Consider the following 25,491-nt stretch of genomic DNA (forward strand, 5'->3'; position numbering starts at 1 on the left):
AATCAGTCTGCTTTTTGAGTGCAACAAATTTCTATGTGCTGGGTAAGTGCTGAACTGATTTTACAGGCTTTTGTGGGGAAATTTGATAGTTTTTCTGATCCAGCTCTGGCCTGTGATACCAGATTTCCTTAGAAGTTCTGTAGTCTGTTTTCCGGTGAATGGGCTGATGTTACAATAGTATATTGAGTCATTCGTCCTACCACGTCCTTTCAAGTGCTTAGGCTGAAGAATCTTTTAGGAGGAACAACTATTTAGGGTGGTTGGTACAGGGTTAAGTGTTCTATTCATTTCTGTGCTGCTTCTTCTGTTCGGATTTGAGTGGGTATAATTTTGGCTGCAAGATTTCATGATACTTGTTATTCATTAAGTTGAAAACTCCATCTGGAGAAGGTATTAATCCAAAAAGTTATACTGATGCAGCTTGTTTTGAAGTTATTTGTTTTGGAGTGAGACTGATTTGACCAGTGGTATGTTAAATAAAGAGTATATATATATATATATATATATATATGTATGTATGTATGTATGTATAAATATATTGAGATATATAAAAAGATAAATATATATATAAATAAAGAGCATATTAAGATATGGCCATATTTTTTCAGAGTGTTTCATGCCCTATTTGATATATGCTGTGTCTCGAGCACGTCTATGACTTTGGCTCTCTCTCAAACATATATGTCTTCAGCAGATTAATCTATTTTTTAACATTTTTTTCTTTTGTAAGATCTAATAAAAAATTTGGTTTGACCTAGATTTCTTGCAAATTCTTTAGATGCTTTTGCACGTACTACTTCAAATTATAGTTTAATATGAATGAGAAGGTTTAAATTATTTTTTCTAAATTGCAGTTTAACTGTCAGGTAAATTATTGTGTCACTCTTATATATGCAGGGTTTGAAGGTAGGTAGAGTCAGCCTTTTGTGAGCAGTTTTTTCCAATGTTTAGAATTCCTGTCGTATAACAGAGGATCAGTGTGAAGTATTCTTGGAGGAAATAGTTTCTTCTGCTGTTGCTAGATTGGTCTTGAGACCTTGTTTCTAACTAACAATAAAAGCGCAGCAGCATAATTTTATATGGGAAAGAAAACTAGGGAAAAATGCATGGTTGAGATAAGGCAAAAAGAGAAGTTCCTCAGAAGCATCTTAGAGACGGTTTCATGCATTGTAGTTTTTCATTTTAGATATTATTTTTGTTTGTGAACTTTTAATTCTGGTTTGCATACATACATGTGCTGCAGGTATAAGTTATTGATAAAATATAATAACTATCTTTTCAACCTTTTGAAGTCCATTTTGTTAATAGAGGTGATTGCAATTGATATACCTGGATAGATGAGTTGTGATTTCTATATATTTGTTTAGCAATACTGTACATATTTTACTGGAAATTCAGGAAATAGAGAGTTCTTACTGAAATGTACAGTGTTGAAAAGAGGGAGGCATTTGTATTCTTTGGACATGAGGTTCTTTAGCTACGTCAGGATGATAAACAGAAACTCCACGCTAATCTGACTTAGTAAGGAGCTTTCAGGATCGCAAGTTAGCAGATTCATAATCTGTCTGTTTGTAAACAGACAGTTGTTGACCTCGTTCATTGTGGATATGCTTCATCACTATAGCTTTAAAAGAGCATAATACATTTTCTCCATTACCTAAATTATGCACAAAAAAAATGGAAGCCATAGTTTTCTGCCATGTATTTCTCAAATAACTGCATTATCCCATAGCTGAAGACCTAGTGCTCTTTTCGTGTTCTTATGCAATGCTTTTAATCCTCAGTGATCAACATCCTTCAAGAATTAGAACATCCAGTTTTCCACTCCCATTGTTTTTATGGGCACACAGTACACATAGACTTGTGTTGCTTAGAAGCCACTGTGTGAAATAAATTGATTAATAACGAGATGTATTTAAGGTTCCCCTGCTGGATCTGTTATCTCTTTCTGTTAGTTACTATTCTTGTTTTTATTACGCAAAATACATTGTGTTCATCATTGAGCTGGTTAAGAAAAGATGAACACCAAACTCTTAAATTCTGCCTCTTTAAAATACTGCATGTTAATCAAATTTCTCGTTAGAAACTGTCTTGAGAGGCAATATGACTATAGTATAATTGCTTGAAAGCAAAACATCTGCAAGACTGAAGCAACATCAAGTAGATTTGTTTTCTAATAAGGTACTTGAAAAGAATTAAAATCATTAATATTTTGCATGCCACAGCAATAATATTTTTCAATCCAGTGGCTTGGGTCTTCCATTTCGCACACAGAAAACACCAAACAGAAGTTGCTTTGTGGGAATATCTGATGCTTCTCAGCCTTGGAAGTTCACTTGCAGGCCTTTTTCTTTCTGAGATTAAGTCAAACAAAAAAATGACGGGTTGGGTAATACTGTTCCCATTTTTTCAAGAAAATAGGGCCAGATTTCACAGACTGCATGTTTTTGCATTTTCCTGGGCCTAGTCTCATGCCCTGTTGATCCTGCCCATACTCATGTCCGCAGTGCTTCAGTCTGTCGGTGCAGCAGTTCTCCTGCTGTATTTTGTACCGAAGTTGGGTGCCTGGAGGGCTTTTCCTATTTCATGCCCACTCAGGGTATTGACATTTGATCTGTGCATTATGGCTGCAGAGTGAGAGTGTAGTGGTGGCTGTGGATGTAACTACTGCTCTGTAGTAACTAATTTTCCTTTTACACAAACTTTTCACCTCATGATTTAAAAATGTCAAATCCAGAAACAGGTAGTGGGTGCGCATTATTCAGAAGTGCTGGCAGTATCCAGTTCCCACCACTAATAGAGAAGTAATCCATTTACACTTGCTTTTTTTTTAACCAAAATTATACCTGAAGCTGACCAAACAGCAGATGACTAGGTAACATCTTTATCCGAACAGATTTTAATTGATTTTTGTATTCATTGATTTGTGAAGTCTCACAAAGTCTTGCAGAAGCTGCTGTATTACTTTACACTTTAGAGACTCCTGAGTCTTCCCAGAGAAGACTCGGTCCTGATATTGGCGAGCATTTCACCACTGAGAAGGTGGCATGTGGCACATCTTGTCCTGGCATATTGCTGCTTGCAATTAGACAGATACTCTGTAAAGCACAACTGAGTAGCTTTACAGGAAAATGAAGCATCTGTCTCCTACCTTCTTGCTGTCTTGGCTTCGTGCCTCTTGCGTAGCCCTGCTTCACTGGAAGAGATGACTGAGACTTCTGCATGGGAAACCATCAAAGGAGGGATTTTGAATCTTGCCTTCAGATGTTTCAGTCCTTCACCGAGTCTGTCCTTATGCAGTGTGGTAGAATGCCAACTGCTGCTGTTTTAATTCGGACTAAATAGTAACTTGAGTCCATCGAAGTGAGGGGAGCTACTTAAAAAATGAGGAGAAAATTTGTAAATTGAGTTTCAAAATCTGATTCAAGGCAATCCGAAAGAGATTTAACGAGAAGCAGGAAAACAAGCATCTTGCAAACCACTGCCTTTTTCACACACGCATGTGTGCACGCACATACACCCAGGCCTTAGCGTCTCTCATAGAAAATTTATAGTCAATTCCAATTTCACTTAACATACTCTGCTGCTGCCCACTATTAATAGAAAAGCTTTGGATCTGAATGACCCATTTTTCTATATGAAATTGTTGGCTGTAAACCTTTTTGTAGTCTTTTTTTTTTTTTCCAACTAACTCTAATGACTATGATTGACTCTGATTCAGCTACTCCCATAATTTTAAGTAAGTAAAAGTAAAATAGAAATGCATTGACAGCGTATCCTGTAAGGAACTGGGAAACACTTTGCAATCTGTTAAAGACATTGTTGTTTCCCGGGTATGTCCTTTTCCTGTTTTGGGGAAATAAGATGTCATAAATGGCAGAGTTCAGGAGAGAACTGTAGAAGAGAGGTAAGCAAGTAATGACCAAATAAAAAACACATAATAGAAAGAAACTTCTTTTGATTCCCTGAATGTGACAGAGTGAAAAATTTTTACCAATGTTCAGGACTAAAAAGAGAACCAAGTCATTCTGCCTTTCTTCCACTGCCACTGTAAACATTCACTTCTAACCAGCTCTCTCTAAAACAGAGTTTTGTGTTTTTAGGCATTATCCTGCATGTCATCATGCTATTACTACCTGCTGCCTTCCCTACTGAGAAACTGTGATAGTGTGGTGGACACCCAAGGCTGCCGCTGTGTAAGTGCTGGCTCCCCCGGGGCAGGGACATCCGTCCTGACTTCACTTCTGAGTTGCTGATTTTGCCTCCCAGGAGACTGACATGAAAGATCCTAATAATAAATTGCTCCTCAGTTTTGTTACTTATTCTTAGCTGGTGAAATAAATGAAATAATCTTAAATAAAGGTAGAGTGTTACACTTTATTGTTGCGTACAAAGTAACCAAGTAACACAATTCATTTGGCTAACAAATAAGAAGAAACTGTTTGCAAGTTAGGACAAATGGAGGAAAAATGTTTATTCTTTTCTGCACAGCTTGGTGATTTTTTTTGTTCGTTTGTTCTCCCCCCCCGCCTTTTTTTCCACATTACTTCAAAAAATGTATTGTAGTATCTGACCTGTGTGTAGTTGCTCCAAGCTGCTCATAAATTCAAGCTGATCAGGATTCCTCATTGATCAGACTTTGATTTCTTCTCCCAGGCAAAATAAAGGCAGAATGCTGTATTAGCTTCTTGTAGGAATATCCTTTTCATGTATTTGGGCAATTGCAGCAGTCGTTTTATCAGTTGTGGAATTTCACAGTATTTCTAAAGGTAAATTTCTTTCTGTTTTAGTTGTCTGATGCTTGGGGTTTTTTTTATTTTACATATAGTTTTTGGTTCGACTTCTGTTTTCCTGGTGTCTTGAAAAGTTTGTGACACAAACTGTGGCATTCTGATTATAAAGATTTTGCAAAGTTCTTTTGCTGTTGTTGCATTTTCTGGTTTTCAAATGATGGTTTTTTCAAATACGTATTTTTTTTCTTACAAGAAGAACACCACTATAACATTGTCTCTATCAACAGAAGGAGAATGCAAATTGAGGATGGAAAAATCCTAGGGTCAATTTGATTATTTTACAGCAATAATTTCCTGATCTTTGGTGTTGATTTGCTAGGTTTTTGTTACAACAAAGCTGCACTAGGGTTTTTGCCTGTGTCCATCTTCTGGGGTGTTTCTGAATCTTTCAGATTCTGCTGTGCAACACATGTATCTAATTCCTCAGGGTGCTGAAGGTGAGCAGGATGGCCTATTGATTGTTTGTGTCTTTCTTGCAAAATCTGCAGCTAGGACTGATTTTATTGAAGTTGCAGACTCTTACAGGTTAGTGGCTGCATACTGTTGTCAGAATGGAACCTCCTGTATCCAGCTTCCCTGTATGTAGAATCTGTAAAAAGTGACGCTTTCCAAAGTTTCTTAAATAGTTGTAATAAATTTTAATTTAGAATGTGCAATAAGGCCAAGAAAGATATGCATGAGCAGTTTCACTTCTGCACATTGGGTAATTTTCTCAGCTTTTTAATTAGGTTTGCCAGGATTTGCAGGTTGCCTGCATTTTGCCTGATATTCTGGCTTGCTGAAGACTATTATTGAATCTCTACAAATGGGATTTCCTGGGCTCAGCTCCCTGTGTGGGTTTGTTTTGCACTTTTTTAGGAGTTACTCCCAACTGAGTCCTTTGAAGCTGTCTCACCAGGTGAGGGTCACCCACTCCAGGAGATTGCACCCCAAATTCATTAGCTTTACCCAAATTCTTAACCAGCCCTGATCAGTTTCCCATATTACCCAAAATAAAGACTTATTGTGGTCACAAAACCTGAAATATTTACATTAACCTTGACAAGAACTATTTTACAGTTGTTGTAGTACCTGTCATTATAGAATCATAGAACAGTTTGAGTTGGAAGGGACCCTCAAAGCTCATCTAGTCCAACCCCCCTGTAACATTTCATCATGTGGGTTTGGATGTCTGAAATACAACTCCCATCTGCTTTATGAGGTTTATTAAAACCACTGTGGTTTAACAGGAGGGGTTGCCCTCTGCAAGCCACTCCTCAGCCAAAGCACCTGAAGATCCTTCCAGGATGTTCATCTTTCATGAAGCTCTCAACGTCCACTGCAGGTACAGATACTTTTCACACATACAAGATAGGAGTATGGTAACAGACTCAAAGAACCATAGAATGCTTTGGGTTGGAAAGGACCTTCAAAGGTCATCCAGTCCAACCCCCCTGCGATGAGCAGGGACATCTTGAGCTCGATCAGGTTGCTCAGAGCCCCATCCAGCCTGGCCTTGAATGTTCCCAAGGATGTGTCAGAGCCAAAGATGTGTGAGTCTGTCCTTGTGTGATACCTGCTCCCTGAAAATCTACCTAAAAAAAGAAGTTGCCAGTCATATGTTTGAAGCAGCAAGTGACCTGGTGTGCAGTAGGACCATCTGGGCAGCCCTCTCCAAAACCCTGCAGAGCTCTCATCTGTATTTGGCATGGCTGGAAGCCAGAGGGCTGTCTTCCAAACTGGCGTGCTGTGATTTGGATTCATGACTTATCAGCACTTGAGAAGATGCAAGCCTGTGGCTAATGACTCGTGCAAAAAACATGTAGCTGGATAGGTCTGAATAGGTGCCTCTCAGTGTTACTCATTTGAAATATTTTGAGAGGAATGACTGGTTTTACATGGATTTGTGGTGAGAAAAAGATTTCCAAAGACAAACACCAAATAAATAAAGTGGAATCTAAAGCTTATGGTTTCTTCTCCTGAAAGTCTGTATTTCAGTGTTGATAATGTATCCTTCTGTTGCAGTGAAGATTTTGAGAGCTAAAGCACTAGTGAGCTTCAAAAAAACCCAAACTCCAAAAGAATGACAATAGCAAAAAGTAAATTAAGGAGGGAAAAAAAAAAAAAAAAAGGAGCAATTGTTCATTCTTATGACACAAGGCAAAAATGTTACTCACAGTTATAATAACTCAGGGCTATGAGCTATAGGCTGTTAAATATTCGGCTTACCCATGTGTTTGATTTAACAAGTAGTAAGGCAGCTCAGGAAGCCTGATTTGCCTGGTACTTTCTTGGAGATTTTGTTCTTCCCCTACAAAACAAAGTTTCTGAGTGTCCAGCAGGTCACTGCACTCCTATCAGTTTACACCGTTCGGTACCCATGCATGTTGTGTTTCTCTGTACCTGTCCTAAAGGCAACATGCAGGTATTACAGTTTTGGACCTCAGATAGAGTCATTTGCATCTCAAAGGAGAATCTTTGTTGCTGGAGATCCCTTGGTTGTTTCTGCTGGACATCAAGATAATGCCATGCAGTGCAGAGAGGACTATGCGTGTTTGTTGTAGAAACCTGTGGATACCCTGTTTGACCCTTCATTTCCTGCTCCCCCTCAAAGCCACACAAGATGTGCTACTAAAACCTTCCAAACAGTTAAAATGAGGTGGGGGTTTTTACTGTGGTTTTGTTCCCCCCCCACCCCTTTCATTCAGGCCATGAATCTCATACCTTCGGCAAAAGGACTTTTTTCCTGCAAAGTTTTGGTGAGGTATCATACCAATAGCTGCCAAAAGACATCTCTCCAACTCTTGCATTCCTTATCAGATTTTGGCTAGTTAATCACCACATGTGAAGCTTGTTGCCTGTTCTTTTATGGTGTGGAAAATTCTGAAGAGAAACTTGACATTTCTGAAGTGATTTCAAGAAATTATAGACTGTCTATGAAAACGAAACTAAAATTTCCTTCATCTTTGGATTGATTAGACCTTTTGTAGTTTCTTTATTGTGGTGCTGTAAACCTCCTCCAGTGATAGGCATACCATCTTTGGTGAATGAAGGAATATTCATTCAAGCAATAGGCTGACTTAGGTGTTTATATTAAGATCTGTAATTTCCATGTTTAGCTTTCTGCTGGGAGGGCATCATTTTCTTGTAACATAAATACCAATATAATTTTCTTATTTTTTATTAATAGGCCATTTGATATGAGAAGCCTTATGGGCTGTTGATTCCAACAGCACATACAGTCTGAGAGGTGTTTTTATGTATTTGAAGGCATCATTATTAATACTCAGATTTAACTCATGGTGTCTAATGTTCTGTCTTGCTGATCACAAACTTAACAAGAACAAATGCCAGCTTCTGCACGTGGGACAGAGTAATGCTGGGTGCACGTATAAACTGGGAAAGGAGAGGCTGGAGAGCAGCCCTGCAGAAAGGTGTCTGGGGGTGCTGGTTGCCATGAAGCTCAGTACGAGTCAGCTGTGCGTGCCCTGGCAGCCAAGGGGACAAACCCCATCCTGGGGGCATCAAACCCAGCATCAGCAGCCGGGCAAAGGAGGAGATTGTCCTGCTGTATTCAGCGTTGGTGCAGCCTCGCCTTGAGCACTCTGTGCAGTTCTGGGCCCCGCCATTTAAGAAGGGTGTGAAGGTCTCTGAATGAATCCAGAGGAGGGCAGCAAAGCCAGTGAAAGGGCTGGAAGGCACGTCCTGTGAGGAGCAGCTGAGGACTTTGGGCTTGCCGAGTTTGGAGAAAAGGAGGCTGAGGGGCGACCTCATTGCTCTCCACAGCTTCCTGAGGAGGGGACGTAGAGAGGGAGGTGCTGAGCTCTTCTCCCTGGATCCAGTGATAGGACGCGTGGGAATGGCTCAAAGCTGCATCAGGAGTGGTGTGGACATTAGGCTGGACATCAGACTAGACATGAGGACGTATTTCTTTACCGAGAGGGTGGTCAAACACTGGAACAGGCTTCCTAGAGAGGTGGTTGATGCCCCAAGGCTGTCAGTGTTTAAGAGGCATTTGGACAACGCCCTTAACAACATTCTTTAACTTTCGGTCAGCCCTAAATTGGTCAGGCAGTTGGAATGGATGATGGTTGTAGGTGCCTTCCAACTGAAATAGTCTATGCTACTAAAATATTCTCTAACTTGTTATTTACACAAGCTTTCACATTAGCAATTCTGCTCTCCCACCTTTTTAAGCTACAGACAGGTTTTTTTGTAACCTTCTTTGTTACCTGTCCTTTCAGGGAAATTAAAGTTTGTTGGAACAGGTTGAAGTGGTTAGTGTTCTTCCTACTGTGTGATTCAGATCGTGTCTGTGAAGAAAAAAAAATGAGATGGATGCACAGAAATAGGGAAGGAAGAGAACAGTGAGAAACGAAGTGCATCATCTGTTCCTTGTACTGACTCATATAGAGCTGCTAGAGAAAGATAAGTGTGACACAGGTACTGTTCAGAGACCTGGCAAAGCTGTATCAGTTCAGGACTGTGTAAGACCTTGGTTTGAGCTGCCTTCCTGGTCAAATGCTACATTGCTATTGCAGAGTATGAGGTTCTGACAGTCTAGGCCTGACTTTTTTCTTCTTTTTTTTTTTTTTTGGGGGGGGGACACGAGGAAGTAGACTGAAGGCTAGAACAATTAAGAGGCAAAAGAAAAAGAAACACATCAGAGATTTTCAGAGTTTACCTGAAACTTTAAAACACAGGAAAATAATCGTAATCTCTTATTCTCTGACTTGTTTTTTTTCTTACCAGCTCTTAGCCTGAGGGGAGCAAAGGTCCAACAGCATTGCAGTATTTTCTGTACTTCTACATGACTGAGCATGGTTTCATTCAGTCCACATCTTCTAGCTTTGATGTCAAAGACCCTTTGATGAGTGATGGACTAGGTGTTTTATTATTTTTATTTATTAGTCAAACTTTAAATCATATAAACTTAATGATTTTCACCCTGAAATATATAGGAAGCTGTCTGAAGCAACCACAGAACACATTAATAAATTCTTTTTGAGAAGTGTGATATGTTGTTGAGTTTCCAGAATTTACAAAACACAAGACGGGGAATTACTAGCTGTGTAGGAATGCTAGGGAAAAAAACCCAAACAAACAAAACCTGAGAAAAGAACAGCAAACTAAATGTTAGCTACTGATGTAGACTGCTGGGGAAGAAAAAAAAAATATCGAACTGCAATGTAGAATCAGGGTTGCCATATATAAGATAATAAATAATTCCTATTTTACTCAGGTTGTCATAGAATACTGTCTCCAGTTTTGGGCATCCACATTTTAAAACATGAAGAAGTCTAGAAAACATGACCTCTAGGAAAAATTGAATTCTAAGGGAATGTTTGAACTAAAAAGGAAATACACTAGGGATAGATGAGAACAGTGCTCAGATATATGAAATGCTTTTGTGAGAAAGAGGGTAAAGAATTTTTCTCCATGTCTGCTGGAAAAGTAATGAATAATGAGCTTGAGTTGTGACAAAGAATATTATTTTCAGGAACAAATTTCTGATGTTTAGAATAGCAAAGCCATACTTCAGCTTGTACAACCTCCATCATTTGAGTTTTTTATGAACAGGTCATAGTCAGGCCAATATATATTGGAAATGGCTTAAACATATATCATTTTGCTTTGAGGAAAGAGTATAAAATAAGTAGTCTCCTGATCACTTTTAGCTCTCTTCTGTGTTCACTAAATTTCTGACGCTGTGATCCACTGATTCTTTGTTCCACTTGCCTGCCAAACACAGGCTTAACATAGCTGAGCACAACATCTTTGGATGGTTTTAGTTTTGGGGTAATTATCTCTTTTTCTCTTTAGTTTTTGCTGACCTTGTAAAACAGTTTAATGTGTCTTGTAAGAATTGTTTCTTCCATGAGAGTTAATTTTGTAACTTCCTGACTTACCATGAGTTAATTCTGCTTGGGAAGGAAAATGGTGGGACTTGGTCTGTGGAAGTGGAAGGTCACAATATAACTGCAGCCAATGTTCTTCAGAATAGGACCAGGGGAGTGAAATTAGTGAAGAATCAGCTTCAGGGGCCACAGTCATGCATGAGCCTTTTCTGTTATGATGAATCCACCTTAGCTTCAGGTGTACTTAGTGGGATGAAATCTCTATAGTACCAAGAAGTGTAATACTTTAGTTATTTACAAAAGTGGGGGTGTAACCTTTGATCTAAAAAACCTGTTCAGCAGTTCTTAGAGATCTGGCCCAAAAGGTTTGAGATTGACACAGTCTATGGGGTGCATCACTCTTAGATCTGATTCCAGCCGAGGACTTCACTGTATAGTCAGCTTTCTTCTTGAAAAGGAGCAAAAGTGGAAAACAGCAAGACTGGAGATATATATATATATAGTGAAAAGAAAATAAGGCATTGTAAATATTTTATGTTGTCATTTCTCTATGTTTGGCTTTCAAAAGATAAGATAAAAATGATTAATGTCATTAAATAAATGACGGTGGAACAACCACAGTGATTATGAATGAAAGGGATTTTTTTGGTGGTGATAATATAGGAATAAATATGTAGACATGCCAGCTGGTTGGGGAGACTTTTAGTTAGCAAACTGTCTGAGAAGAAGCATTTGTAATACAGTAGGAAGATCTGCACTGTCGTATCTTGGGATATACTCTTTAACCAGCTAATGACTAAGCATAAATACCCTTCCCATTGTATTGCGTAAATGTCATTCTCTTTTTAGTTTCTTCCTTTTGAATATTACAGATTAGATTAAGTGAAAGTGCTTGGGTACCTATTTAATAAGAAACTGAGATGTTGAAATTACTATTTTATATCCCTCTGTATAGTTAAGTGTCATCTTTAATTTTAGATATAAGTAATTATCACTGGAACTGTAGTTAAAATGAAAATCACTATCGTAGCATTAGTTTAAAAGTCAAAATGTGAAAAACAGAATCCATATATTTTTAAGATGCATCTACTACTGTTGTTGTTATTAATAGCATCTGTAATCAGGTACAAAATAGATTATAATGCTTCTTTTTATGAAGATAGCTAATAAACTTGTCTGCTTGACATATTCTGCTTTGTCTGGGTCATGCTCTACTCTATTTTGAAGCAGTCCAGATAACTACAGCCAGAGCTCATCTCCAGTTCTTCATCCTCTAAAGGCTTCTATCTTTGTTTTGGCTGACTAAAGACTCAGATCTGTATAATTCTGTTCCCTGCCATTGATCACATTTAGCTGACGTTATTTTATTCTGAGACAGGGCTTTTATCTGTTAAGAAATACAATACTTGTGAAATACTGAACTGAGCTTACAGTACCACTATATTTCATAGTAGTGCAAAAGAGTACAGGAAGGATAACAGTTCATCTGCTTTGATCCCAGGAATTGTTTTATCTCTACGTCTCTATTTCTGTGGAATTACTTACGATTCCTGCAGTCCTCCCTCTGCTGCTGTAAATTATGTAACTGTTATATTTTGACTGCGGCATTAGAAAATGTTATATAGAAATCTGATAGTTTCTGAAATGGCTTGTAGTCAGACAGAAGTAAGACTGTTGCGTTGGGTTTGTGTGGCAAGGTTTTGGTAGTGGGGGTGCTGCAGGGGTGGCTTCTGTGAGCAGATACCAGGAGCTGCCCCCATGTCTGACAGAGCCAATTCCGGGCTTTCCAAGATGGACCCACCACTGGCCAAAGCTGAGCCCATCAGTGACGCTGGTGGCACCTCTGTGATAACGTATTTAAGAAAAGACAAAAAACAGCTGTGTGGCAGCTGTGAGAGAGAAGTGAGGGGTGGGAAAAAAATAGAGAAACAGCCCTGCAGACACCAAAGTCAGAGAAGGAGGGCAGGAGGTGCTCGAGGCACCAGAGCAGAGATTCCCCTGCAGCCTGTGGAGGTCATGGTGGAGCAGAGATCCACCTGCAGCCCATGGAGGTCTGCAGTGGAGCAAGTACCAATCTGCAGCCCGTGGAGGACCCCACACCGGAGCAGGTGGATGCCCGAAGGAGGCTGTGACCTTATGGGAAGCCTGTGCTGGAGCAGGCTCCTGGCAGGACCTGTGACCCCATGGGAGACCCACGCTGGAGCAGTCTGTTCCTGAAGGACTGCACCCCATGGAAGGGACCCACGGTGGAACAGTTAATGAGGGACTGGATCCCACAGCAGGGACCCCACACTGGAGCAGGGGAAGAGTGTGAGGAGGAAGGAGCGGCAGAGATGGAACACTATGGGCTGACCACAACCCCCATTCCCTGTCCCCCTGCGCTGCCTGTGAGGGGAGATCAAGTCAGGAGTGAAGTTGAGCCCAGGAAGAAGGGAAGGGTGGAGGAAAGTGGTTTTAGATATGCTTTCATTTCTCATTATCCTACTCTGTTACAATTAATTGGTAATACGATTATATTAATTTCCCCAAGTCAAGTTTGTTTTGCCTGTGCTGGTAACTGGCGAGTGATCTGATCTCCCTGTCCCATCTCGACCCATGAGCTCTTCCATCTTATTTTCTCCCCTTGCCTTGTTGAGGAGGGGGAGTGAGAGAGCAGCTGGGTGGGCACCTGATGGCCAGCCAAGGTCAACACGCTTTTGGTTTTATATTTACTGTGTATGTGGGATATACAGTCTGAGAGATTACACTTTTTCTATGCAGATTAAGAACTGTCTTTAGGATGCCTTTTAAAACTAATTTTACAGAGGGTACAAATATTTCTAAATGATTTTAAATTTAATGATGATTTGATAAATTATGACCTGGATTTGTCTTTGACTCTAAAGTCTGCTTATAAAACTACTATTCCAGAGTTCACAGATGCTCTCCTTGTGCCAGTGTTACCTGTGCTGTAAACTACATCACCGAAATTATCTGAGCTATTAGATTTTTTTCTAATGGCAATATTGAATTTTAGGTTTTTTTTTTTTTTTTTATGAGAGGGGTTATTAATCAGGTTTATTTCAGCTGCCTGGTTTCAGTGTAGTCCTATATGGCATTGTATTTGTACAATGTATTTATACCAGGATGGGCCTGAAGAGAATAATACCTCGCTTGCTACTGGAAGAAATTCATCATCAAGCTATGTCTGAAAGCAGCAGCTGGCCTGCTGCAACGGATGGTGGTTTCTTCAGATTTGAGGAACATGAAGTTCATGATCCTTTTGTGTCTACCTGAGAAATTTTTGATTTTGCTGGAGAGGAGAGGGGTGCATAAATATCACAAACTTTACATCATATAGCAGCTCTAAAGGAACCATTGCATCTACCATTTATGTCTCAGCAGATTTAGTTTTTTCACCTGTGTTCATCGACTTCAGCTGAGCTTTTGGAAGGGATTTTTTTAGCCTAGTTTTTTAGCCTAGTATTATTTTCCACTGTAGTGTTTGGGGTGTTGGTTGGTTGGTTGATTTTTTCCCCAAACTTCAGCAGGCATTATAACTCTGTAAATAAAGAAAAACAATGAAATCTTCATCAGTCCTGGTTACTTTCTGTGAATCTCCTCTGTATGCATGCAGTTTTCTGTTCATAGACGCATCTACTACTTAATAATAAATAATCAATAGTTCAGCAATTGTGCCTAGAGAAGGAGAAGCAGTCTTTATTTATTTATTTTCCCCTGCCTTAGATTTCCAAGGAACTTAGATTTTAAGATGATCTAAAGGATGTAGAGGAATGTCCTTTTATCCTGAAATCATAGGAAAGGAGGCTCTATGTGCTGCCATGAAGGTGAAGGAGGGCAGAATACCCAGGGCAAATGGTTGGTTGTTTTTGTGGTTTTTATCTCTCTTATTTAAAAAATCAATATGTTTCTTTAGTATGCTCACAGAGAGCATGCTAAGAGATGTTTTCTCTCCTACTACAGTAGTTAGGATTTACCTTGAATTACCTACAGGCAAAGGTGGATGATCTAACAGGGAATGAGCGACAGAGCATACGTATATCTTTGTGTTGTATGTACTATGTGGATTTTTTGGCAGAAGCTTCACTTAGTCACAATATGAGAAAGATACACACATGGTATTGTACAGTGTAGAAAAGGAAAATAAACAAAAGAAAGCAAATGGAAATGAATGATGTTGTGAGGCCTTGGTGATCATATTATTTTAAAAAATGAAAGATGAGTGTTTAAAAACAAATGATGAAAGACAAATTATCAGATGAGGTCACCTAAGCTGTCACTGGGATAAGGAGGCAAGCTGGTAACTCTTTTTTATTGTTGTTGTCTTAAGACCAGCAATACTTAACTTCATTTTGGAAGAGAACATCTGTCATGGAAACTGTGTGATTCAAATGAAAAGCATACAGCAATCATAATGTAATTAATTTGTAAGGGAAAAACTGGAAGTGTAAGAAGATTAAATTAACAGGATTACAAATGTAATCATAACAGACAATAGTATTAGATCTTTGGCAACCATGTGGTTGCTGTGAAAGACTGTTGACATACGAAACAATCACCACAGTCAAATATATGAAGTTAATTTCTGCATTTCTAAAATACTTTCCCTTCAGATACCAGAAAAATGTAAATGAAAAAATACAAAATTAATACTTCTGAATGGCCGTGATGTTGGCTGCCCTCATTATTTACAGTAGGCTAAATGAATTATTTATTAAACTCTTGATTCTGAACTGACCTTTGATCAAGAACAGAAGGCAGTCGGGTTTATTTCACTGCAATAAGAATAGCTGTCAGAGATTTCCTTTACGTTTCAGATAAGTCAGTCTTTACATTAGTAACTACATTTCATTTTTCTCTATTTGAGAAGGACTTCATTTCATTGGCTCATTTATTTTCATTTATCATTTAGTTGCTTAAGAAGCCACTAATGAGTTAGCTCCAAGAGCTGCCAAACTAAACCTTTGTTTGTTTGAATTTTAAGGTATACTTCCTTCAAGTGTTAAGATAATTAAAAACAAAACAAAAGAATCAAGCTAGACTATATGGAGAATAAATGTGTTGTATGTTTCATAAAGGTTTGAAGAAATAATTTCCTTTCATTTTGAAATGGTTGGTTGTGCAATATACTAAAAAGGCTGAAATAAGTGATGTGAGGCAGAGTTTTACAGAGCTTAAGGCCAGAAGTAATCAATCTCACCATTTGTATCCATGGGCCATTGCATTTCTTCTGGTTAATGCTGAGTGATCCCCGTGTCTTTGACTAGACATGGCCTGTGTTTTTTGAAGCAAAGCTTTCGGGAAGATGTCGTCATCATACCTAAGTTTCGCATTATACTGCAAAGGGCTACTACTTGTAAAACCATTTCTCACATTGCTTTGTGCCTTAGTTTTTTTACACTGTTGTATAAAGTGCTTGAAAATTCAGACGACGTTTTCTTGCCTTACCTGTTTTGGATGTGTCTGCATATCACGCGGTTCCTTTTACTCTGAGCATTCAGACTCTGCAGTCCCTCGAGTATGGCAGAGGGCAGACATCTGCAGGAGAAAGCCAATGTTTTCAAAAGAGAGAGCAGAAGAAAAATAGGGACCTACCTGAAGTGTTCTGCTTTTCGTATCTCTAAGGGTGTTGATGACTTTATCAGAATGTTTTTTTCTAAATGCCAGCAAATCAGTAACTTGTAATAACGTGTAATATTTGGGTTTAATGCTACATTGTTGAGACGCACTGATACCAAGATTATATGTTTTTAATCTGGTGGTACTAGGTGGAATTACTCAAAAGGCCTCAAATGCATGAAAGTACAGTTTAGCAAAATAAATGTCATGTGGTTTAGTGAGTGATTTAGCTGAGTAAAGGAAAGTGTTTAGATAATATTGTAGTCGTTCGGATCGGCCCATCAAGGCAGAGGCCCTGCCTTTGGGGTGCAAGTGGAAAGAACTTAGAGCAATATGTTTGTTAAGTGTCGTATGAGCATTTTGCAACATACTTATGAAGTTTGAATGATGTTTAAGAGCCTTGGATTCTTTCACCTTATAGGTAATGTTTGTTAGTTTTTTAAGCGATTATGGTTAGTGAAGTACAACAGTAACTGGTTTTGGTAAATGGAGAAATTATGTTTTCGCTGAGTGATTGCTTTGAGGCAAGGATAGAATTAGGAATATTTCTAGTTAATGTCATGCTTTACTTGCCTGTTGATTTGTTTCTCAGCAGTCTTTGTCCAGAGTTAGTCTGAATTAACTGACTGCCAAGTCTTACTTAGAGTTTTCCTTTCCTTTTGACTGCAGCTATTATACTTATATCAAAAGCCATCACATATTGTCCTTAATGTAGCAGTATAGCAAAGATTTCCTGAAGTGCAAAAATTTTTTCATCTCCATTACCTCTCATTGTCACTTCATCGTACCATAACTTAAGTAAGCATGACCTGTTCTTTGTGATCCATGTTCATTTTCACTTGCTTAAGTACTGAACTAGAGTTTTCTCACTTATTTCTGTTTTTAGTATTTTTCTTCTTCACTTGTTTGCTTCTGCAAAAAAAAATGTAGACTAGTGATGCTGGTAATAAACTTCTCTTATATTCCATGTGTCCCCAGTGCTATGGGTACAGGAGTCACTCCCTTTCCATTCTTTAGGTTATTTCTTTTGAACTGATAACATTCAATGTAAGTCCAAGACTTTTTCCCTTTATATATAGTTCTTTTTATTTCAAAGGTAACAATTCTAAAAAATCTTTGGATTTGTTGCTGCTTTGTGACTCAGTATTTCCCATTGCCTATGGAAGATACTTTAATCTGCTCTTACTTTTCAAGGCTTCCTGTGCATAATAGCAATTAGTTTCCAAGGTCTTCTTGCCTGATCTGCTTGTTGCCCCCTCCTAGCTTTCAATATCTTTCAACTCGATAAAGTCAGGTTTATATTTTGATTTAGTTTGTTCCTGTTTGCTGCTTGTAGTCCTCTGTATAAGTATACTGAATCATCCTCTTCTGAGAAGAATTTAATATGATTTGTTTTTCCAACCTTTCTTTTTCAGAACAGAAATTTTAAAGTGTTCTCTTCATGCTATTTCCTTAAAACTAAAATCATCAGTAGTCATCCTGTCATTATACTTGTACCCACATAATATTTTAATTATCCAAATTTCAACCACCATTTCACATCCCCTTCCATGTTTTTTTTCTTTATATGTAGAGTCATAGGATCACAGGATAACTCAAGTTGGAGGGGACCTCAGAAGGAATCTCGTCCATCGTTTTCCTCGAAGCAAGGTCAGCTGTGAGATCAGTCCAGGTTGCTTCAGGCTTTATTCAGATGGATTTGGAAAAACTTGAAGGAAGGAGACTGCTCAGTTGTGCTTGTGGTAAAAAGCACTACTGTGTGTCACTGTGAAGTGCCTGGCTCTGTGTTCTCGACAACCTCCCTGTTGGTACTGGGAGGCCATTAGGTCCCCTGAAGGCACCTGTTCTCCAGGCTGGAGCAGCCCAGCACCCCCAGCCTCTCCTCACAGGGCAAGTGCTCCAGCCCCACAACGCTGGGGGCCCGACGCTGAACTGGCCCCAGTTTATCAGTGTCTGTGCATGGAGATGGGGCTGCAGAACTGGATGCAGTCTTTCGGGAATGACCTGATGATCTCTGAATAAGGGGGTGATGATCCCTTCTCTGTTTGCTGGCCATGCTCTTGCCGATGAAGCCTGGGATGCTCTTGTCCGTCTCTGCTGCCAGGGCACGCTGTGGGCCTGGGCTCAGCTTGCTGCCCCCGGGGGCTTCCAGACAGGCAGCGCCGCTGCAAGAGCTTCTTCCTTCCCTACTGCAGGACTTTCTGTTTGTCCTTGCTGAATTTCTAAAGGTCTCTGTCAGCTCATCCCTGTCCAAGTCTCCCTGGGTGACAGCCCTGGTTTCCTTGCGTTTGGTGCCATCTACAAACTTGATGACAGTGCAGCCCGTTGCCTCCTCCAGGTCATTGATAAAGATCTTCTGTTGTAATTCTGTGTGAACATTTTATGCCATATTTAACACTATAATACAATTGTTTCTTAACAGAAAATATTTTAATTCTTGATACCTGTACTCAAATTTCCATGGGTTTGAGCAGTCACTGCGAATCTCAGTAAATTATGCTTAAATATATCTGGTGTAAATGAAAACACTTACTGAGTTTTTGTGCCAGTTTTACTTTATAAAATGGCATCTTTAAGACATCATTTTAGGAATCACTGTTGCTACCAAGAAGTTTCTCATTTTGGAAGTTGTAGCCTTCAGAATTTATCTTCAAGCAGATAAATGATATTTCTCATCTGTTCCAGTGCAAAGTGAGTCTGCTTCCTTTAAGCAGCCTTTCTTAGCAGTTTAATGTGGCTGTTTAGAAGAGAGCAAGGACAGTTCTCCTAGGCTGTTCTGCCACTTTGCCCTGGGGATGGTACCTTCCACCAGAGAGGGATGGGGCTCAGGGGAAAGGCAGTAGCTGTCACACAGTTACCCTCACTAAGCTGGTGAAATGCTATGGGGAACATTTATGTGCAAAAAAATTCTGTGCAAGGGAGAAAACCATCCAGAATCCGAATTAATGTTTCATTTAATATATTTGGTGACTGTATCAGTCTTTTTTTCAAAAAAAAGGGAGATAGTTGTGCCTCAAGGAAAAGGAAGGTGGTGCTGCCAGAAAAGTTCCTGCTGACAGATGGCAACATATCCAACACCTTATACTTCTGACTTTTGCACCAGTCACCTTCAAGGGAGGATGCTTCAGCTACTCAGCAATTTTATACCTGTTGGTTTTCCTCAAATAGCTTGTCCTGTTTTCTGAGAAAGTGCAGCACCTTATGTCATCACTAACATTATTATTTATATCCAAGAAGAGCTCGAAAGCATCAGAGCCCTTCAGTTAATGTACTTATGAACATAAAGGTGGTATTACTTACCACCTATAAGATGCTTAAAGTATAGTAAATGCTTGTGCATGGTGTTCTTTAGCAGAAACAGAGATGATCATCAAATGGTTGAATAAAGTGAGGTTAAAATTTTCAGTGTCAAAGTTCCACCGATCCTCCTGGGATCATAAGTGACTGTGTCATTTTCAAATACGAGACCTGGCTTTCCAGGTCATGACCTGAATATTTCTGAAAATTAAATTAAGGAGCTTGAATGTTGCTACTTCTAAGAGAAAAGCAACCCTTGACTCAGATCTTCATAGCGCATTTACAGATTTAGGCTCCACGTTGTATAATCAGCTATCTAAATGGCATAAGGTGAGGTACTTGCTGTGTGCACTGGGGCAGAGGCTGAGTTGCAGTCCCTAATCTCATCCCTGTTTTGTCTCTGAGCTGCCTATCTGACAGTGTAGGCTCCCACTTAACCTGAAAATCATAAGTAGGGACCTGAAGTGTGATTTCTCAAGACATGCAGGGAATGTGCATGCCCCAAATCCATTGATTTTCAATCCGAGTAGACACTTGGCTTACTTCGAGGCTTTAGAAATTCCCAATCAAGACAGCTAACTTGAAGCATGCATTTGTTATGCTCTCAATGTAAAGAGACTGATGTTAGTGAGTGGCAGGGAGAATAATTGCATGGGAAGGAAAATGTACTTCAGGCTGATGATATTTGTGCTGCTTGCCCAGCTGCAAGGCTGTGATTCTGGAACAAGAGGGCATGGAAAGGAAGAGGGAGGTTCCCTTTGATTCTTCTTTGCAGCTGTACAAGTGAAAGAGCCACACCAAATGAAACAAACAAACAAGCTACACAGAACAAAAAAAGAAATACTTTAAGAGCAACTGGTAAATTGAGATAAAAATGTCACTGCCCAAACCCATAATGAAATATGGTGCTGTGAAAATACCACTTCCTTGCCTGGAGGTAACAAGACATTTTACCTGGTGTCATTTAATCTAGTGTGACATGAAGATGTGAAGTCCCCTTGAGCATCTTACAAATTTAGGAGGGAGTTTGTAGACAAAAATCCTCCTGTCAGTCAAGATCATGTAATCACAGCTTATTCCCGATGAACAAAACATTTGTATTTAGATTGCACATTTACATTTAAAAAATCAACTGAACTTGGATAGTGTGTTTTGGTTTTGTTTTTTTTTTTAAATTTTGTAAGCTTCAGCTCTTTGCTTTGAAGTCAACATTTGGGAGTAGGGCAGAAAGGTTTCAGTAGCATCAAAATTACATGCTGTACGGGCAGTGGCCATGTGCCATGGCATTCACAAGGTGAACCAAGGTCGTGAGGCATTGCAGGCTGGCGGGAAGGGACCCGGAGGGGGAAGCCTGGAGCTGGAGAGTCTGGTACCTGACTGCACTTTCCAGCTGCTCTTTATCTCCTCCTTGGGCAGCACAGGACCAGAGCGCTGTGAACAGGGGCTGCAAAAGGGACTTGGTTTGTGGGGCTGGGAGCATGCAGGATGCTGCCTGGGCTGCTCTTTGTGCTTGCTCTTCCCAGTTTGTGCAGTAGTTTGAGTCTCGGCTCCCAGGTCTGTCACTTTTGGACCCAGGCTGCTGCTGGAAATGGATGACTCCTGCTTGGGGAGGGCCGAGCTCATGGTGAGCAGCAGTGACAGCTGTCACAGCCATTAGCACAGCAGGGACACAGAACATCTCTGCCAAAACTTGCCTGGGGTGGCATGGAGGGTGTGCAGTGGTGGACTCAACACCCCACAGGGATGTTCCCAGAAGAAAGAGTCCTGCTCCATCTTACCAAATGCGCATAGCATGGCAACACATGGGAGGAATTAGGAGTTCATAAGCAGTTGCAGCACTGTGCCTGCATTGGGGTTACAGGTAAATGGCGGGATGGCCCTTGTGGCTGCAGGGGGGTAGTGAATGGATACAGGCTTTTCAGAGACTGGTGGTACAATAAGGTGGGCAAGCCAGGAGGAGGAGTTCTGTGTAAAGGAGTAGCATGAATGCTGACCGGGCTTAAACACAGAAAGGAAGGACACAGATGGTGGAAGAGGGTGTGTACTTACTTCTGTAAGTACATTGACAGCAAAGGGGAGCGCAAGGGGAGCATGGGCCCATTGCTCAGTGTGGCCATGTGGAAAAAAGGCTGAAGTACTCAATGCCTTTTTTGCCTTGGATTTTGCTGGAGAGACGTGTCCTCAGGCCTCCCAGGTGCCAGAGTCTCCTCACAGAGTGAAGCTGTATGTGCAGTAGAGGAAGACAGCGTTAGGGATCTCTTGGCCCACTCAATGTATGCAGTTCCACAGGACCAGATGGGATACACTCAAAGGTGTTGAAAGAGGTGGCTAATGTTGTTGCGAGGCTCCTCTCTTATCTTTGAAAAGTCATGGCAATGGGAGGAGGTTCTTGATGACTGGAAAACAGCAAACGTCACACCCAGCTAGTAAGGAGTGAGGTCCCTCTGGGTTCAATACTCTGGACCAACACTGTTTAGTATCTTCATTAATGACATCAGTGACGGGATGGAGTGCAGTCTCAGTAAGACTGTGGATGACATCAAATTGCAGGCAGCAATCAATGTGCTGGAGGGCAGTGCTGCTATTCACAGGGACCTGGGCAGGCTGAAGAAATGACCTGAAAGGAACCTGCTAAAGTTTGGCAAAAGATAATGCAAGGTCTTGCCCATGGAATGGAATAACCCTGTGTAGAAGGACCAACTGCCCAGGAAGCAGTGCTGCAGAAAGGGGTCTGAGAGGCCTAGTGAACAGCAATTTGAGCATGACCCAGCAGTGTGCTCTGATAGCAAAGAAAGTGACCTGCATCCCTCGGCTGCACGGGTAAGAGTGTAGCCAGCAGGTCAGGGAAAGATCCTTCCCCTCTGTTTGACATTCGTGTGACTGACTGTAGAGCACCACGTCGAACTTTGGGCTCCCCAGGACAAGAAGGATGTTGATTTATGTAGACAAAATGTGTTGATCAGGGTGCAGTAGCAAATGGCACAAGATGTGAGGCAAGAGAGCTGGATCTACTCAGCTTTAAGAAGAGATGGCCAAGAGGAGACCTTAGTGCTGTCAACAAGTGGAGGGTATAGCAGAAGTGGAGCTAGACTTCTCTTGAAGATACACAGTCATAGGATAAGAGGTGATGAACATGAGTTGTAACATGGAAAATCCTGATCAGGTATTAAGAAAAATGTTTTTACTGTGATGATTGTGAAGTATTGGAACTGGTTGCCCAGAGAGGTTGTGGAGGTGTTCAAGACTCAACTGGACACATCCCCAACCAACCTGATCTGATTATACCTGGTTTGAGCTGAGGGTTGGACTAGGCAGTTTCTCCCAACCTTATTCTATACTATATTCTTATTTTATTTTTTAAATGAAGGTTGGAATGTCTTTTTATTCAAATATTAAGATTTCTTGAGGTCCATACATACTAGGCCCACTCCAGGAAATTTCTTATTTGTATTAATGGTTTCTTTCTGGAAAAATGACTATTGACTAAGGTAGTCATTCAAGAAACAGGGCACCCAAATGCAGATAAGATGTAAATATATACAGTTGTGTTCAAACTGGTGATTCAAGAAGACATTATTTAGCTGCTCTGAGGCACCTGAATTTCACTTGGGTACATGAATTCTCCTTTCAGAGGCAGAGGCTTTTAGGTATTGAACTACCAGACAACATTATACCTAACTCTCTTGTTGAGTAACTGCCCTAACAATCTCAGGTTTAAGCCATATCAGTAGGTTTTGGACTTAGTTTTTTTTAACTTCTGTCTTCTGTTTGTTAACCTTTACATTGTTTTGCTAACCTTTGCATTTTTACAAAATTGTCAGGTATTGTCTCAAGCTGCATTGGAAGATGTTTACTAATATAATTATTGTTCGGGATTGCTCGGTCCAAAAATCACTCTCTTTCTTCTCATGCAGGTCAACAGAAACAGCCTTGTGCAGAGCAGCGCACTCATAAATGTGAAGCAAGCCCACACCATCATGTTTGCCACTAAGAGGTCAGTTTTCACTTTTGTTGTTATGCTTTTCATCTCCAAAAATAGTACAGCTGTTGTGACTCTAATCTGAATGTTTTACACTTTCTGAATGTCTTGTTACACAAAATACATCAGCTGAATATATTGCTCTTTCTGTTATCTTAGTTGATTTTTATTTGCTGTGCAGCTCTGATCTACTTCGACTGACAGGTATGTGGCATACAGGCCATGTAGCACACAGGGAAATAGTATTCCCAAGGCGTTATGGGTCACAGCAAGACTGTCAAAGAAGACACTGTACTAGTGCTGGAGGGCATCCCTCCTGCTTTCTGGATATGGAAAATAACACCAGGGCAACAAAGGCCAGTGTAAGATAGATTCTTTTCTCCCATTTTAGGGAGTCCATACTGAATATAAGGTAACATCCTCTCTTATTCTGCATGATTTGGTGTCATAACCCATATGTCTCAAAAAGATCAACAGTTTTGAATCCATACTGTCTACTTCCTGCATCTTTGAGTGCTCTTCTTAAGCATTAGATATTCTGGATCCATCAGCAGACAGCAGGGCTTTGCTTCCCCGCAGTTCCTGCAGCCGCACAAGCCGTCACGGCACCTGGAGGCACCTTGCCAGGTACCAGCTTCTGCACCTTGGGTCTTCTGCAGGGGAGTGCGATTTCTCCATTGAAACAAAGATGCTATAGACCATTCCTCCCGTGTGTGAACTACCTGATTTTTAAGCTCATTGGTAGGTTTTTATTACAAACTAGTCAAGGACTTCACCACTTGTGCCCCAGTCGCCTGGCAGCCTGGTGAAATGCTCACCCTGTGCAGTGGCAGAGCGCTTTTCATCTGGTACCTGGAGAAGCGGCTCACCTCTCCTGAATTGCTGGGGAGCGGGGAGGCGACCTTGCTCCTAAGCAGCAGCAAATATGCAGCAGCATCTCGCATGCCTGCAGGAAGCAGGGCTGGCATAAGAAAAAGCAGTTTGTTTTTCTGAGGCATCAGCTCCTGCACAAGTTGCGCAGGGTTCACATGAGCCACAGCCCTGACCAAGTCAGGGGCTGCCAGGGCTGTCAGGTCCCCGGCGCTCCCGCAAACCGCTGCCTCGCACCGCAACAAATCCAACAGGGTTTGTGCCCGTCTGAACTGGCACAGGCATCCGATTCCAGGCTCTGTTACCTTGTATACGAGACACAAATGCAGTGGATTTTTAGGGTAACTTGTCAAGAAAATAAACCTCTGGTCTTATTTTTAGGTAAATACAGAATCTGTTGTTTTGGCAGTATGATGAGTTTAAGATAATCGTTGCTGAGGGCACAGTAATGGAATTGCAAACTTCCCATATGAGGATTTCTGCTTTTGATTGCCTCTGCAGAATGTTAACACTCAAGTTAACCAAAGACATTCTGCTGAGTGAAATACATTACTTTACATGATATTGAGGTGGGTTAGTTATTTTTGCCACTGTTTAATATTACCCCCTGTGAACTCCTTTTGATAATCTAAGCATTTTTTTACTCTCAAGATAGCCTCTATCTTTTCTTAGCACTATAAAGCAATGGCAAAATGAAGAATTGTGTTTGATTGCTAGCCTTGAAATTTCATTCTTTATCTTTTTTTTCTCCCAGATGGAATCTTGATTACTATGAAGTTCCTCATAAAAGATGTTACAGACAATATGAAATTCATGTCTGCAAACAAGACGTTTTATGAAAAAAGGCACATCTGGGGAACAGAAGTTCTCTGCCTCTCCACTGTACTTTGTTTTGCTGTTTCTTACCTTACACAAACTTTTTTGAACCACTTATGATAAATAAAGAATTTCCTGCTTCTGGGAGGGAAAAAGGCAGAGTGGACTTCTGTAATAGTAGCCTCTTATGTGTAAACTGGGAAATTACATCAAGTATTCTTGAGATTGGTACCATATTTTAATTAGATAGACATTGAGAACTAGCCAGATATTTTGTTCT

The 25,491-nt window shown here is 40.4% G+C and overlaps 1 protein-coding gene across 4 annotated transcripts in view; it reads left to right on the forward strand.

Moving 5' to 3' along the window:
• OXR1 (oxidation resistance 1) overlaps positions 1–25,491 on the forward strand; it is a 283,064-nt gene that overhangs the window by 14,165 nt on the left and 243,408 nt on the right. Inside the window, exon 2 of one of the 4 annotated variants that reach the window (XM_065628162.1) lies at positions 23,461–23,540. In XM_065628162.1, coding sequence (XP_065484234.1) covers positions 23,524–23,540 — 17 coding nt within the window. In that variant the 5' untranslated portion in view covers positions 23,461–23,523. Of the gene's footprint in view, positions 1–23,460; positions 23,541–25,491 lie in introns of those variants that run through there. The other 3 variants (XM_065628164.1, XM_065628161.1, XM_065628163.1) reach the window with 3 other exon arrangements.

Source organism: Caloenas nicobarica, chromosome 2 (genome assembly GCF_036013445.1).
Source record: "Caloenas nicobarica isolate bCalNic1 chromosome 2, bCalNic1.hap1, whole genome shotgun sequence".
NCBI lineage: Eukaryota > Metazoa > Chordata > Aves > Columbiformes > Columbidae > Caloenas > Caloenas nicobarica.